This window comes from Balaenoptera acutorostrata, chromosome X, assembly GCF_949987535.1.
Source record: "Balaenoptera acutorostrata chromosome X, mBalAcu1.1, whole genome shotgun sequence".
NCBI lineage: Eukaryota > Metazoa > Chordata > Mammalia > Artiodactyla > Balaenopteridae > Balaenoptera > Balaenoptera acutorostrata.
In genome coordinates this window covers 73,710,459-73,722,979 of record NC_080085.1, presented here as the reverse complement: position 1 = coordinate 73,722,979, position 12,521 = coordinate 73,710,459, and the positions used below count along the sequence as shown (strand labels likewise).

General features: G+C 38.7%; 1 protein-coding gene across 1 annotated transcript in view; it reads left to right on the top strand.

Moving 5' to 3' along the window:
* The window catches only part of POF1B (POF1B actin binding protein), a 94,137-nt gene that overhangs the window by 54,858 nt on the left and 26,758 nt on the right, over positions 1–12,521 (top strand). The window contains 2 exon segments of the mRNA XM_057537658.1: positions 4,000–4,027; positions 5,205–5,279. Coding sequence (XP_057393641.1) covers positions 4,000–4,027; positions 5,205–5,279 — 103 coding nt within the window.

The window sequence follows — 12,521 nt, the reverse complement described above, 5'->3', positions numbered from 1 at the left end:
GTCCATGTGTAGATAAGAGTGCATTATGTCATGAAATGAATTTCATAAGCTATACTCCAAAAGTTGCCTTCTACTATGTAGTCACATCATATATGTGGTCATCTGTCAGGCAAAATTTAGGAAAGCTCTATAAACTCAGAAAAATCTGGAGGATAAAGGAAAGTCAGTAGAAATTTCACCAACTAGATTCTTCTACTTCTCAGAGATCTTTAATCTCTTCTCTCTTTTCTCTCTGCTTATTACAATTCTGTTTATTAGCTCCCTCCTCCCCAACTTGTCTTGCTTTCTTATTCATGATTGCAACCATTCTCTTACCATCACCCTCAACTGCCTTGCCTCTTTATCATATTGTCCCTGCCACTTAGCAAAATCCCAACTCTGGATTAGTCTAGCTCTCTGCTTTATCTATTGTTTTCTTTTTTTTCTCCATCCAATACTCACTGCCCACTACCTCTAGAATTCAGACACTACCCACTGAGGGCTGTTTCATTTACCCTGGTTTCCTTGATGCCTAGTGTGGTGACTGATTTAGTGTGGTGCTTAATAAATATTTGTTGAATGAATGAATGAATGCCTTCTTTATGCTACATCCATGCAGTTGAGCACAGTTAGAGAAAAGCACAGCCATTTATTTGAATTGGGGTCATTATTAACGCATGGTTTCCATCTTCAGCTAGGCCTTCATCAGTGTTTTATACTAATCAATATCCTCTCCCCTTATCCAAACAACTATTTCACACATTCATTTATTTGCATAATGTCACTACCTTAAAATCTTTCCCCTCATTCTGAGTACTCTATTATCTATTGAGTGTCCAGTATTGTGCCAGACACTGTGCTAAGTGCTTTTTAAATATTATCTAATTTGCACAGTAACCATAGAAAGTTTCAAATGGACACCCAAAGAGAACAAGTTATTAAGATCACATAGCTGCTAAGTGCTTGAGATGGATTCAAACATTCTGAGTACTCTTATACCTATAAGCCATGACTCAGCTTTTCTGCAAAGCTTTTCCTAGATACTGTTTTGTCTATGTGTTCCTCTTCTGTGCATTAATCATGTCTTGTGAATATTTCTGTTAAAGTATCACATGGTAAAATCAAGAGCATATAGAGACATATATTCTTAAGTACACTGATTGATTGTAGATACAGGATTCATACCCTGGGTTCATGTCCCAGCTTTTGTTACATACTAGATGTGTAATATCAGGCAACCTGTTTAACCTCTCTGTACCTCAGTTTCTTCATCTGTAAAATAGGGATTATAATAATACTTATTTCATAGATTTGTTATAAGCAATAAATGATTTATTTAAGACATGTACTTACAAGCAGCATGAGCATCATGTGAGAACTTGGAAACAGACCTATAGAATCAAAAACTCTGGGGTAAGGCCAAGCAGCAAGCCCTCTGGAGGATTCTGATACATGCTAAAGTATGAGAACCACTGACCTAAGGCCACAAAAGTGGCAAATCTGGGACTAGAACCAATGGGAGAACATTTTTACCTTAGGCAAATCACTTAACCTTTCAAACTAGATATGTGTCTCTAAATTATTTAACATATTGCAGACACATTAAAGAAATTATCAATTTTTGAATCATGAAATTTGAAAAGGTTGGAGGACTTAGACCAATTTTACATTGCTCAAATTTTGCCTTAGATCACTTATGTTTGTGTCACGTACAGGACAAGATAATATTTGTGTTTGGATTGCCCAAATACAGTTCAGAGCACATGGCCTTGACAAAGTCGCTACTCAATAAAGGTTTATAGAATGAGAAATATATTCCAAATGTATTAGTCTCATACTAATTAGAAGTAGACAAAGTAATTGAGCAAGGGAAGTTAAATTGTTTTATAATGATCATCCAGGTAGAGATGTAATCTGGGGTTTTGAAATAGCTTCCTGTCACTGAGGGCTTTGATAAATGTATAAGGGTGACCTAAATGTGTAATTAAGCGCCGCAAAACATTGAGTTTAATTTCTAGAGTAGCTAAAAATACTAAAAAGAAAATAGAAAGCTGGTGTATCCACATTAGTAAACACTCCAGTGTGGAGAGGGTCTCATAAAATTTTGGTGTTTAAGAGTTCTTGTTTATCAGAAGGTTGTCAGTTTCTTTCTCTTCATTCCTCCCCTCCTTTATTTCTTCTTTTGTTTTTTCCTTATTACATTCCTTCCTTCCTAGGAGGTGAGATGACATAGTGAGTGCCACTCTTTTTTTTTTTTTTCTGCCCACTGTAGTTCTAGCCACCATCACCTTGTACTGAATGGAGATGTAATCCACACTGGCCTTTCCGCCTCCCGCCTCTGCTCTCTTTGTTTCCACTCTCTCTCTCTTCCATCCCTTTGTCTCCACTTTTCTTCTCTTTCTAAATTGCAATTCAGCAATGAGTAAACTGGAGGGTCAGAATTAAGAAAGGTTGTCTTATGAAACCATTTTGGTTACATTTGTAAATTCCAGTATTAAGTGCTGTTGATTGTTCCTTGTTTGTTTCTTTGTCTTGTTTTCTTATTTGTAGAAAGAAGTAAGTGGCTAGGGACTTGTGTACTAGGTTGGCATTGGAATTGGGATTTTAAACATAAAAGGTCTATTAATACTGTGATAATTCTAGTTAACAGTAATGCAAGACTACTATAATTGCATTGTGAGTCATATTTTAACTTCTTTTAGCTTCCAATATATGCATGCAGTTACTTTAGTAACGCACTAAAAAAGTAGAAGATACTTCATTTCTTTTCGCTAGGGCCTCCCCAAAATTTCTATTTTGGGCAACCCAGGAAATACCACATACATACATACAGACAATTGCACATATGCAGTCATGCCTCAGGAAATGAAATCTTCAGTTCTCATTCTCCACATTAGCTTGTGTATTTTTATAAATGCATGCAAGAGGTTTCACACAGTGAGTGACCCACTTATCTCTAAGCAATATATTACTCATACGCACTTACTTAGAAGGTAAATGTAGGAGCTAACGTACTAGCTTATATCTCTAAAATACTTTTCTGTTGTACTTGACGATATGGCAGTCATATATCTATGATTTCCTTAGTCTTACTTTAAAATACTTTGTCTTGCTGTCAGAACATGTGTCCAGTTTTTTGTTTGTTTGTTTGAGAAGTATGTTCACCGTATGCATTTTGGGCCCAATTTTTCCATGAAGTGCAGAGGGAACAAGTAGGCAAAAATAAAGGCCTATCTGTTGCCACTGGTAACGCTAGAACTGTATCCTTCCCAGCTTTCACCATTCCCCAAAGGAGCCAGTGCCGGACTGGTATAACCACTAACAATTCACTTGCAGCATTTGCCTACATAACATGGCTTCACAAAGGGCCTTCCAACCCTCATGGACAAACCTTCATTTTGATGCTGGAAATTCTATTATCCCACTAGAATTTTGGTCATGCTGCTTAAGGCTATGTCCCTATGTAAACATTCCAGTATCCTTTTAAGCTTTGTCACTGCTATACATACTGTAGTGTAGATTGAATGATTTGTGTAGATTACTCAGTCTTGCAAGTTTTGGTTTTGACTAAAAGGGTATGAATAACTTAAAGACACTGTAGGGAGAAGCTGCAATCAAGCATTGAAAGGGAGCAATACAAGGAGAAAAAGGAGGTGGAAATAGAAAATGACTATTATTGTTATTTGTTCACTCAGATAGTATTTCTTGCCAAACTGAGTACTTCTACATCTAGTCACAAATAAACTGGTGTTAATGATGGTACTAATTCTGCATATTCTATTGGTTTGTTATTTGGATGTTGTTAATTTTTAATAGATTAGCTAATTCCAGGAAAATTAACTTTATTTTTCTCAAGTGCCATTTTAGTTAGCTTTAAGTTTTTCATTAGGATTATAAATATCATTTGGATATATTATATATCAAAAAGTAAGGTAAAATATTTAGAAGACTAACATTTATATATGTCAATGTATATATTTTCCTAAGGTTGTCTGTTTGTTTTTATTGTCATTCTTGCAGCAAACAAGACTTTGAGTCTACAGATGAGGTAAGTGCAAAAAGAGTTGAAAATCAAATATAGTTGATAACAAAGGAGATTCTGATACTTGCATTAATAATATTGTTTTTAGTTTGGTATTTTTATTAGACTGGAAACACAGGTTAGTGAAAGAAATATTGATCCTTTTGCCTTTAAAATGATATAACCATTTATATCTTTGTAATGGCTTTAAAGGTGATAATTGTAAAAGTAATAATCATTCACACAAAAAATGTTTTATCAGCTTTCACCTTATAATTTAACTTGCCTTTGCCTATGAGAACATTTAAAAGTTCATTGACTACATACTCTCTGTTTTACAAAACTGAAATCTATGTTAACTAATTAAATAGCAAATTTAGTTTTAATGTATTTTGAAACCTTGTATGTCCCATGCCAAATAGCCAGCAACTTGAAGTAAATATTTTCAAGTATGAATTCTAAATATTATGTATATACATTTTTGTAATAGTTACTTTTAATGGAATAAGTCATCAAATAGAGAAAGAACTGATTTCAAAGTAACAATCACAATGGCTTCTTTTGTGTTAATTTTCACCTTTATTTCCAGTGTATTGACATACTGCATTTGTTACAATAATTCAGTAAGCCTTAAATTGCTTTTACAAAGTACTGACTTCAATTCAGATTCTCACTTAAAATTTGTTGAAGCTTCTTAATGTTGCTGTGGCAACATCATAATCTTTCAAAAGTCACCACAGCTCTATGTAAATTCTCAGTAAACCTTTAATTTTATTTTATTTCCACACATTTTCATTATTTAAAAAATCAGCCTTTAAAGTGTCATATCTACCACCCAACTAAACTTCCAGTTGTTAAAAAATACATGGAAATAAAGTGGTAATGGGATTTAAGTGACCACCCTTTTGTTTTTAAGTTGCTCTTTTTAAAAAATAGAAATGGGACATCTGATTGATTGCCCCAAACTTCCCCCTAAACTTCCTGGAAATTCAAGGTTCTTTCCATGGTGTATGTAGTATAATGAATTTTTTAAAAAGTAAGAACTGATAATGCTAGAAGTAAAGTTTGTGGCAACTATTACCCAGAAAGTGAAATAATCTTCTGATGTCCGTAAAAATATGTCCCTCTCTACAAAAGTCTGCTGAACCTCTGATTAAAACACTAACATGTATCTGTTGAAGGATAAGCCTCTCTTTTCTCACAGTCAGAAGACATTGAATCGTTGATTCCTAAAGGATTGTCAGAATTTACAAAACAGCAAATTCGCTATATTCTGCAGGTGAGATGGGGTCAAGAGTGGCTGTGAAGGCAACACTAACAAACCACTAGCCTAGGATGTTTACTTTAATTAAGAACAGAAAGTCCCAAATAAAATTCCTATTTCACAAGAGTTGATTACATTTTTTTTAACATCTTTATTGAAGTATAATTGCTTTACAATGGTGTGTTAGTTTCTGCTTTATAACAAAGTGAATCAGTTATACATATACATATGTTCCCATATCTCTTACCTCTTGCATCTCCCTCCCTCCCACCCTCCCCATTCCACCCCTCTAGGTGGTCACAAAGCACCGAGCTGATCTCCCTGTGCTATGCGGCTGCTTCCCACTAGCTATCTATTTTACGTTTGGTAGTGTATATATGTCCATGCCACTCTCTCACTTTGTCACAGCTTACCCTTCCCCCTCCCTATATCCTCAAGTCCATTCTCTAGTAGGTCTGTGTCTTTATTCCCATCTTACCACTAGGTTCTTCATGACCTTTTTGGTTTTTTTCCTTAGATTCCATACATATGTGTTAGCATACTGTATTTGTTTTACTCTTTCTGACTTACTTCACTCTGTATGACAGACTCTAACTCCATCCACCTCATTACAAATACCTCCATTTCATTTCTTTTTATGGCTGAGTAATATTCCATTGTATATATGTGTCACATCTTCTTTATCCATTCATCCGATGATGGACACTTAGGTTGCTTCCATGTCCTGGCTATTGTAAATAGAGCTGCAATTAACATTTTGGTACATGACTCTTTTGGAATTATGGTTTTCTCAAGGTATATGCCCAGTAGTAGGATTGCTGGGTCATATGGTAGTTCTCTTTTTAGTTTTTTAAGGATCCCCCATACTGTTCTCCATAGTGGCTGTACAAATTTACATTCCCACCAACAGTGCAAGAGTGTTCCCTTTCCTCCACACCCTCTCCAGCATTTATTGTTTGTAGATTTTTTGATGATGGCCATTCTGACCGGTGTGAGATGATATCTCATTGTAGTTTTGATTTGCATTTCTCTAATGATTAATGATGTTGAGCATTCTTTCATGTGTCTGTAGGCCGTCTGTATATCTTCTTTGGAGAAATGTCTGTTTAGGTCTTCTGCCCATTTTTGGATTGGGTTGTTCGTTTTTTTGTTATTGAGCTGCATGAGCTGCTTGTAAGTCTTGGAGATTAATCCTTTGTCAGTTGCTTCATTTGCAAATATTTTCTCCCATTCTGAGGGTTGTCTTTTCGTCTTGTTTATGGTTTCCTTTGCTGTGCAAAAGCTTTTAAGTTTCATTAGATCCCATTTGTTTATTTGTGTTCTTATTTCCATTTCTCTAGGAGCTGGGTAAAAAAGAATCTTGCTGTGATGTATGTCATAGAGTGTTCTGCCTATGTTTTCCTCTAAGAGTTTGATAGTGTCTGGCCTTACACTTAGGTCTTTAATCCATTTTGAGTTTATTTTTGTGCATGGTGTCAGGGAGTGTTCTAATTTCATACTTTTACATGTACCTCTCCAGTTTTCCCAGCACCACTTATTGAAGAGACTGTCTTTTCTCCACTGTATATACTTGTCTCCTTTATCAAAGATAAGGTGACCATATGTGCGTGGGTTTATCTCTGGGCTTTCTATCCTGTTCCATTGATCTATATTTCTGTTTTAGTGCCAGTACCAAACTGTCTTGATTACTGTAGCTTTGTAATATAGTCTGAAGTCAGGGAGCCTGATTCCCCAGCTCCATTTCTTGTTCTCAAGATTGCTTTGGCTATTCGGGGTCTTTTGTGTTTCCATACAAATTGTGAAATTTTTTGTTCTAGTTCTGTGAAAAATGCCAGTGGTAGTTTGATAGGGATTGCATTGAATCTGTAGATTGCTTTGGGTAGTAGAGTCATTTTCACAATGTTGATTCTTCCAATCCAAGAACATGGTATATCTCCCCATCTATTTGTATCATCTTTAATTTCTTTCATCAGTGTCTTATAATTTTCTGCATACAGGTCTTTTGTCTCCTTAGGTAGGTTTATTCCTAAATATTTTATTCTTTTTGTTGCAATGGTAAACGGGAGTGTTTTCTTAATTTCACTTTCAGATTTTTCATCATTAGTGTATAGAAATGCAAGAGATTTCTGTGCATTAATTTTGTATCCTGCTACTTTACCAAATTCATTGATTAGCTCTAGTAGTTTTCTGGTGGCATGTTTAGGATTCTCTATGTATAGTATCATGTCATCTTCAAACAGTGACAGCTTTACTTCTTCTTTTCCAATTTGGATTCCTTTTATTTCTTTTTCTTCTCTGATTGCCGTGGCTATGACTTCCAAAACTATGTTGAATTATAGTGGCAAGAGTGGACATCCTTGTCTTGTTCCTGATCTTAGAGGAAATGCTTTCAGTTTTTCACCAATGAGAAGGAAGTTTGCTGTGGGTTTGTCGTATATGGCCTTTATTATGTTGAGGTAGGTTCCCTCTATGCCCACTTTCTATGGAGTTTTTATCATAAACGGGTGTTGAATTTTGTTGAAACTTTTTCTGCATCTATTGAGATGATCATATGGCTTTTCTTCTTCAATTTGTTAATACGGTGTATCACATTGATTGACTTTCATATGTTGAAGAATCCTTGCATCTCTGGAATAAATCTCACTTGATCATGGTGTATGATCCTTTTAATGTGTTGTTGGATTCTGTTTGCTAGTTATTTTGTTGAGGATTTTTGCATCTATGTTCATCAGTGATATTGGCCTGTAGTTTTCATTCTTTGTAACATCTTTGTCTGGTTTTGGTATCAGGGTGATGGTGGCCTCGTAGAATGAGTTTGGGAGTGTTCCTCCCTCTGCAATATTTTGGAAGAGTTTGAGAAGGATAGGTGTTAGCTCGTCTCTAAATGTTTGATAGAATTCACCTGTGAAGCCATCTGGTCTTGGGCTTTTGTTTGTTGGAAGGTTTTTAATCACAGTTTCAATTTCAGTGCTTGTGATTGGTCTGTTCATATTTTCTATTTCTTCCTGGTTCAGTCTCGGCAGGTTGTGCATTTCTAAGAATCTGTCCATTTCTTCCAGGTTGTCCATTTTATTGGCATAGAGTTGCTTGTAGTAATCTCTCATGATCTTTTGTATTTCTGCAGTGTCCGTGGTTACTTCTCCTTTTTCATTTCTAATTCTATTGATTTGAGTCTTCTCCCTTTTTCTCTTGATGAGTCTGGGTAATGGTTTATCAATTTTGTTTATCTTCTCAAAGAACCAGCTTTTAGTTTCATTGATTTTTGCTACTCTTTCCTTCATTTCTTTTTCATTTATATCTGACCTGATCTTTATGATTTCTTTCCTTCTGCTAGCTTTGGGGTTTTTTGTTCTTCTTTCTCTAATTGCTTTAGGTGCAAGGTTAGGTTGTTTATTCGAGATGTTTCCTGTTTCTTGAGGTAGGCTTGTATTGCTATAAACTTCCCTCTTAGCACTGCTTTTGCTGCGTCCCATAGGTTTTGGGTCGTCATGTCTCCATTGTCATTTGTTTCTAGGTATTTTTTGATTTCCCCTTTGATTTCTTCAGTGGTCACTTCGTTATTAAGTAGTGTGTTGTGTAGCCTCCAAGTGTTTGTATTTTTTCAGATCTTTTCCTGTAATTGATACCTAGCCTCATAGCGTTGTGCTCGGAAAAGATACTTGATACGATTTCAATTTTCTTAAATTTACCAAGGCTTGATTTCTGACCCAAGATATGATCTATCCTGGAGAATGTTCCATGAGCACTTGAGAAAAATGTGTATTCTGTTGTTTTTGGGTGGAATGTCCTATAAATATCAATTAAGTCCATCTTGTTTAATGTGTCATTTAAAGCTTGTGTTTCCTTATTTATTTTCAATTTGGATGATCTGTCCATTGGTGAAAGTGGGATGTTAAAATCCCCTACTATGATTGTGTTGCTGTCAATTTCCCCTTTTATGGCTGTTAGTATTTGCCTTATGTATTGAGGTGCTCCTATGTTGGGTGCATAAATATTTACAATTGTTATACCTTCCTCTTGGATCGATCCCTTGATCATTATATAGTGTCCTTCTTTGTCTCTTGTAATAGTCTTTATTTTAAAGTCTATTTTGTCTGATATGAGCATTGCTACTCCAGCTTTCTTTTGATTTCCATTTGCATGGAATATCTTTTTCCATCCCCTCACTTTCAGTCTGTATGTTTCTCTATGTCTGAAGTGGGTCTCTTGTAGACAGCATATATATGGGTCTTGTTTTTGTATCCATTCAGCCAGTCTGTGTCTTTTGGTGGGAGCATTTAATCCATTTACATTCAAGGTAATTATCGATATGTATGTTCCTATTCCCATTTTCTTAAATGTTTTGGTTTTGTTATTGTAGGTGTTTTCCTTCTCTTGTGTTTCTTGCCTAGAGAAGTTCCTTTAGCATTTGTTGTAAAGCTGGTTTGATGGTGCTGAACTCTCTCAGCTTTTGCTTGTCTGTAAGGTTTTAATTTCTCCATCACATCTGAATGAGATCCTTGCTGGGTAGAGTAATCTTGGCTGTAGGTTTTTCTCCTTCATCACTTTAAGTATATCCTGCCACTCCTTTCTGGCTTGCAGAGTTTCTGCTGAAAGATCAGATGTTAACCTTATGGGTATTCCCTTGTGTGTTATTTGTTGTTTTTCCCTTGCTGCTTTTAATATGTTTTCTTTATATTTAATTTTTGACAGTTTGATTAATATGTGTCTTGGCGTGTTTCTCCTTGGGTTTATCCTGAATGGGACTCTGTGCTTCCAGGACTTGATTAACTATTTCCTTTCCCATATTAGGGAAGTTTTCAACTATAATCTCTTCAAATATTTTCTCAGTCCCTTTCTTTTTCTCTTCTTCTTCTGGGACCCCTATAATTCGAATCTTGGTGTGTTTAATGTTGTCCCAGAGGTCTCTGAGACTGTCCTCAGTTCTTTTCATTCTTTTTTGTTTATCCTGCTCTGCAGTAGTTATTTCCACCATTTTATCTTCCAGGTCAGTTATCCTTTCTTCTGCCTCAGTTATTCTGCTATTGATACCATCTAGAGTATTTTTAATTTCATTTATTGTGTTTTTCATCGTTGCTTGGTTCCTCTTTAGTTCTTCTATGTCCTTGTTAAATGTTTCTTGCATTTTGTCTATTCTATTTCCAAGATTTTGGATCATCCTTACTATCATTATTCTGAATTCTTTTTCAGGTAGACTACTTATTTCCTCTTCATTTGTTAGGTCTGGTTTGTTTCGACCCTGCTCCTTCATCTGCTCTGTGTTTTTCTGTCTTCGCATTTTGCTTATCTTACTGTGTTTGGGGTCTCCTTTTCACAGGCTGCAGGTTCGTAGTTCCCTTTGTTTTTCGTGTATGTCCCCAGTGGCTAAGGTTGGTTCAGTGGGTTGTGTAGGCTTCCTGGTGGAGGGAACTAGTGCCTGAGTTCTGGTGGATGAGGCTGGATCTTGTCTTTCTGGTGGGCACGTCCACGTCTGGTGGTGTATTTTGGGGTGTCTGTGGCCTTATTATGATTTTAGGTAGCCTCTTTGCTAATGGATGGGGCTGTGTTCCTGTCTTGCTTGTTGTTTGGCATAGAGTGTCCAGCACTGTAGCTTGCTGGTCGTTGAGTGAAGCTGGGTCTTGATGTTGAGATGGAGCTCTCTGAGTGATTTTCACCGCTTGGTATTATGTGGAGCTGGGATGTCTCTTGTGGACCAGCTTCCTGAAGTTGGCTCTCCCACCTCAGAGGCACAGCCCTGATGCCTGGCTGGAGCACCAAGAGCCTTTCATCCACACGGCTCAGAGTAAAAGGGAGAAAAAATAGAAAGAAAGAAAGAAAGAGGATATAATATAGTGAAGTAAAATAAAGCTATTATAAAGCAAAGCTATACAGACAAAATCTCACCCAAATCATATACATATACACTCACAAAAAAAGGAATAGGGGAAAAAGTAATATATCCTGGTCCCTAAGTCCACCTCCTGAATTTGGGATGATTCGTTGTCTATTCAGGTATTCAACAGATGCAGGCACATCAAGTTGTTTGTGGAATTTTAATCAGCTGCTTCTGAGGCTGCTGGGAGAGATTTCCCTTTCTCTTCTTTGTTCGCACAGCTCCCAGGGTTCAGCTTTGGATTTGGACCTGCCTGTGCGTGTAGGTCTCCTGAGGGCGTCTGTTCCCCGCCCAGACAGAACGGGGTTAAAGGAGCAGCTGCTTCGGGGGCTCTGGCTCACTCAGGCCGGTGGGAGGGAGGTTTACAGAGGAGGCGGGGCTAGCTTGCGGTGGCAGAGGCCAGTGTGACGTTGCACCAGCCTGAGGCATGCCGTGCATTGTCCTGGGAAAGTTGTCCCTGGATCACGGGACCCTGGCAGTGGCGGGCTGCACCAGCTCCCGGGAGGGGCGGTGTGGAGAGTGACCTGTGCTCACACACAGGCTTTTTGGTGGCGGCAGCAGCATCTCCTGCCTGTCTCTGGGGCCTGCGCTGATCGCCGCGGCTCGCGCCTGTCTCTGGAGTTCGTTTAGGTGGCGCTCTGAATCCCCTCTCCTTGCGCGCCGCAAAACAAAGAGGCAAGAAAAAGTCTCTTGCCTCTTTGGCAGCTGCAGACTTTTTCCTGGACTCCCTGCCAGCCAGCTGTGGTGCGCTAACCCCTTCAGGCTGTGTTCATGCAGCCAACCCCAGTCCTCTCCCTTCGATCCGAGCGAAGCCCGAGCTTCAGCTCCCAGCCCCGCCCACCCCGGCGGGTGAGCAGACAAGCCTCTCGGGCTGTTGAGTGCTGCTCGGTGCCGAGCCTCTGTGCGGGAATCTCTCCGTTTTTTCCTCTGCACCCCTGTTGCTGTGGGATTCGCGCTGATAGCCGTGGCTCGCACCCGTCTCTGGAGCTCATTTAGGCGGTGCTCTGAATCCCCTCTCCTCGCGCACCAGGAAACAAAGAGGCAAGAAAAAGTCTCTTGCCTCTTCGGCAGCTGCAGACTTTTTCCCGGACTCCCTCCCAGCCAGCTGTAGTGTGCTAACCCCTTCAGGCTGTGTTCACGCCGCCAACCCCAGTCCTCTCCTTGCAATCCGACCAAAGCTGAGCCTTAGTTCCCAGCCCCGCCCACCCCAGCGGGTGAGCAGACAAGCCTCTCGGGCTGGTGAGTGCTGCTTGGTGCTGAGCCTCTGTGCGGGAGTCTCTCCGCTTTGCCCTCCGCACCCCTGTGGCTGTGCTCTCCTCCGTGGCTCCGAAGCTTCCCCCCTCTGCCACCCGCAGTCTTTGCCCACGAAGGGGCTTCCTAGTGCG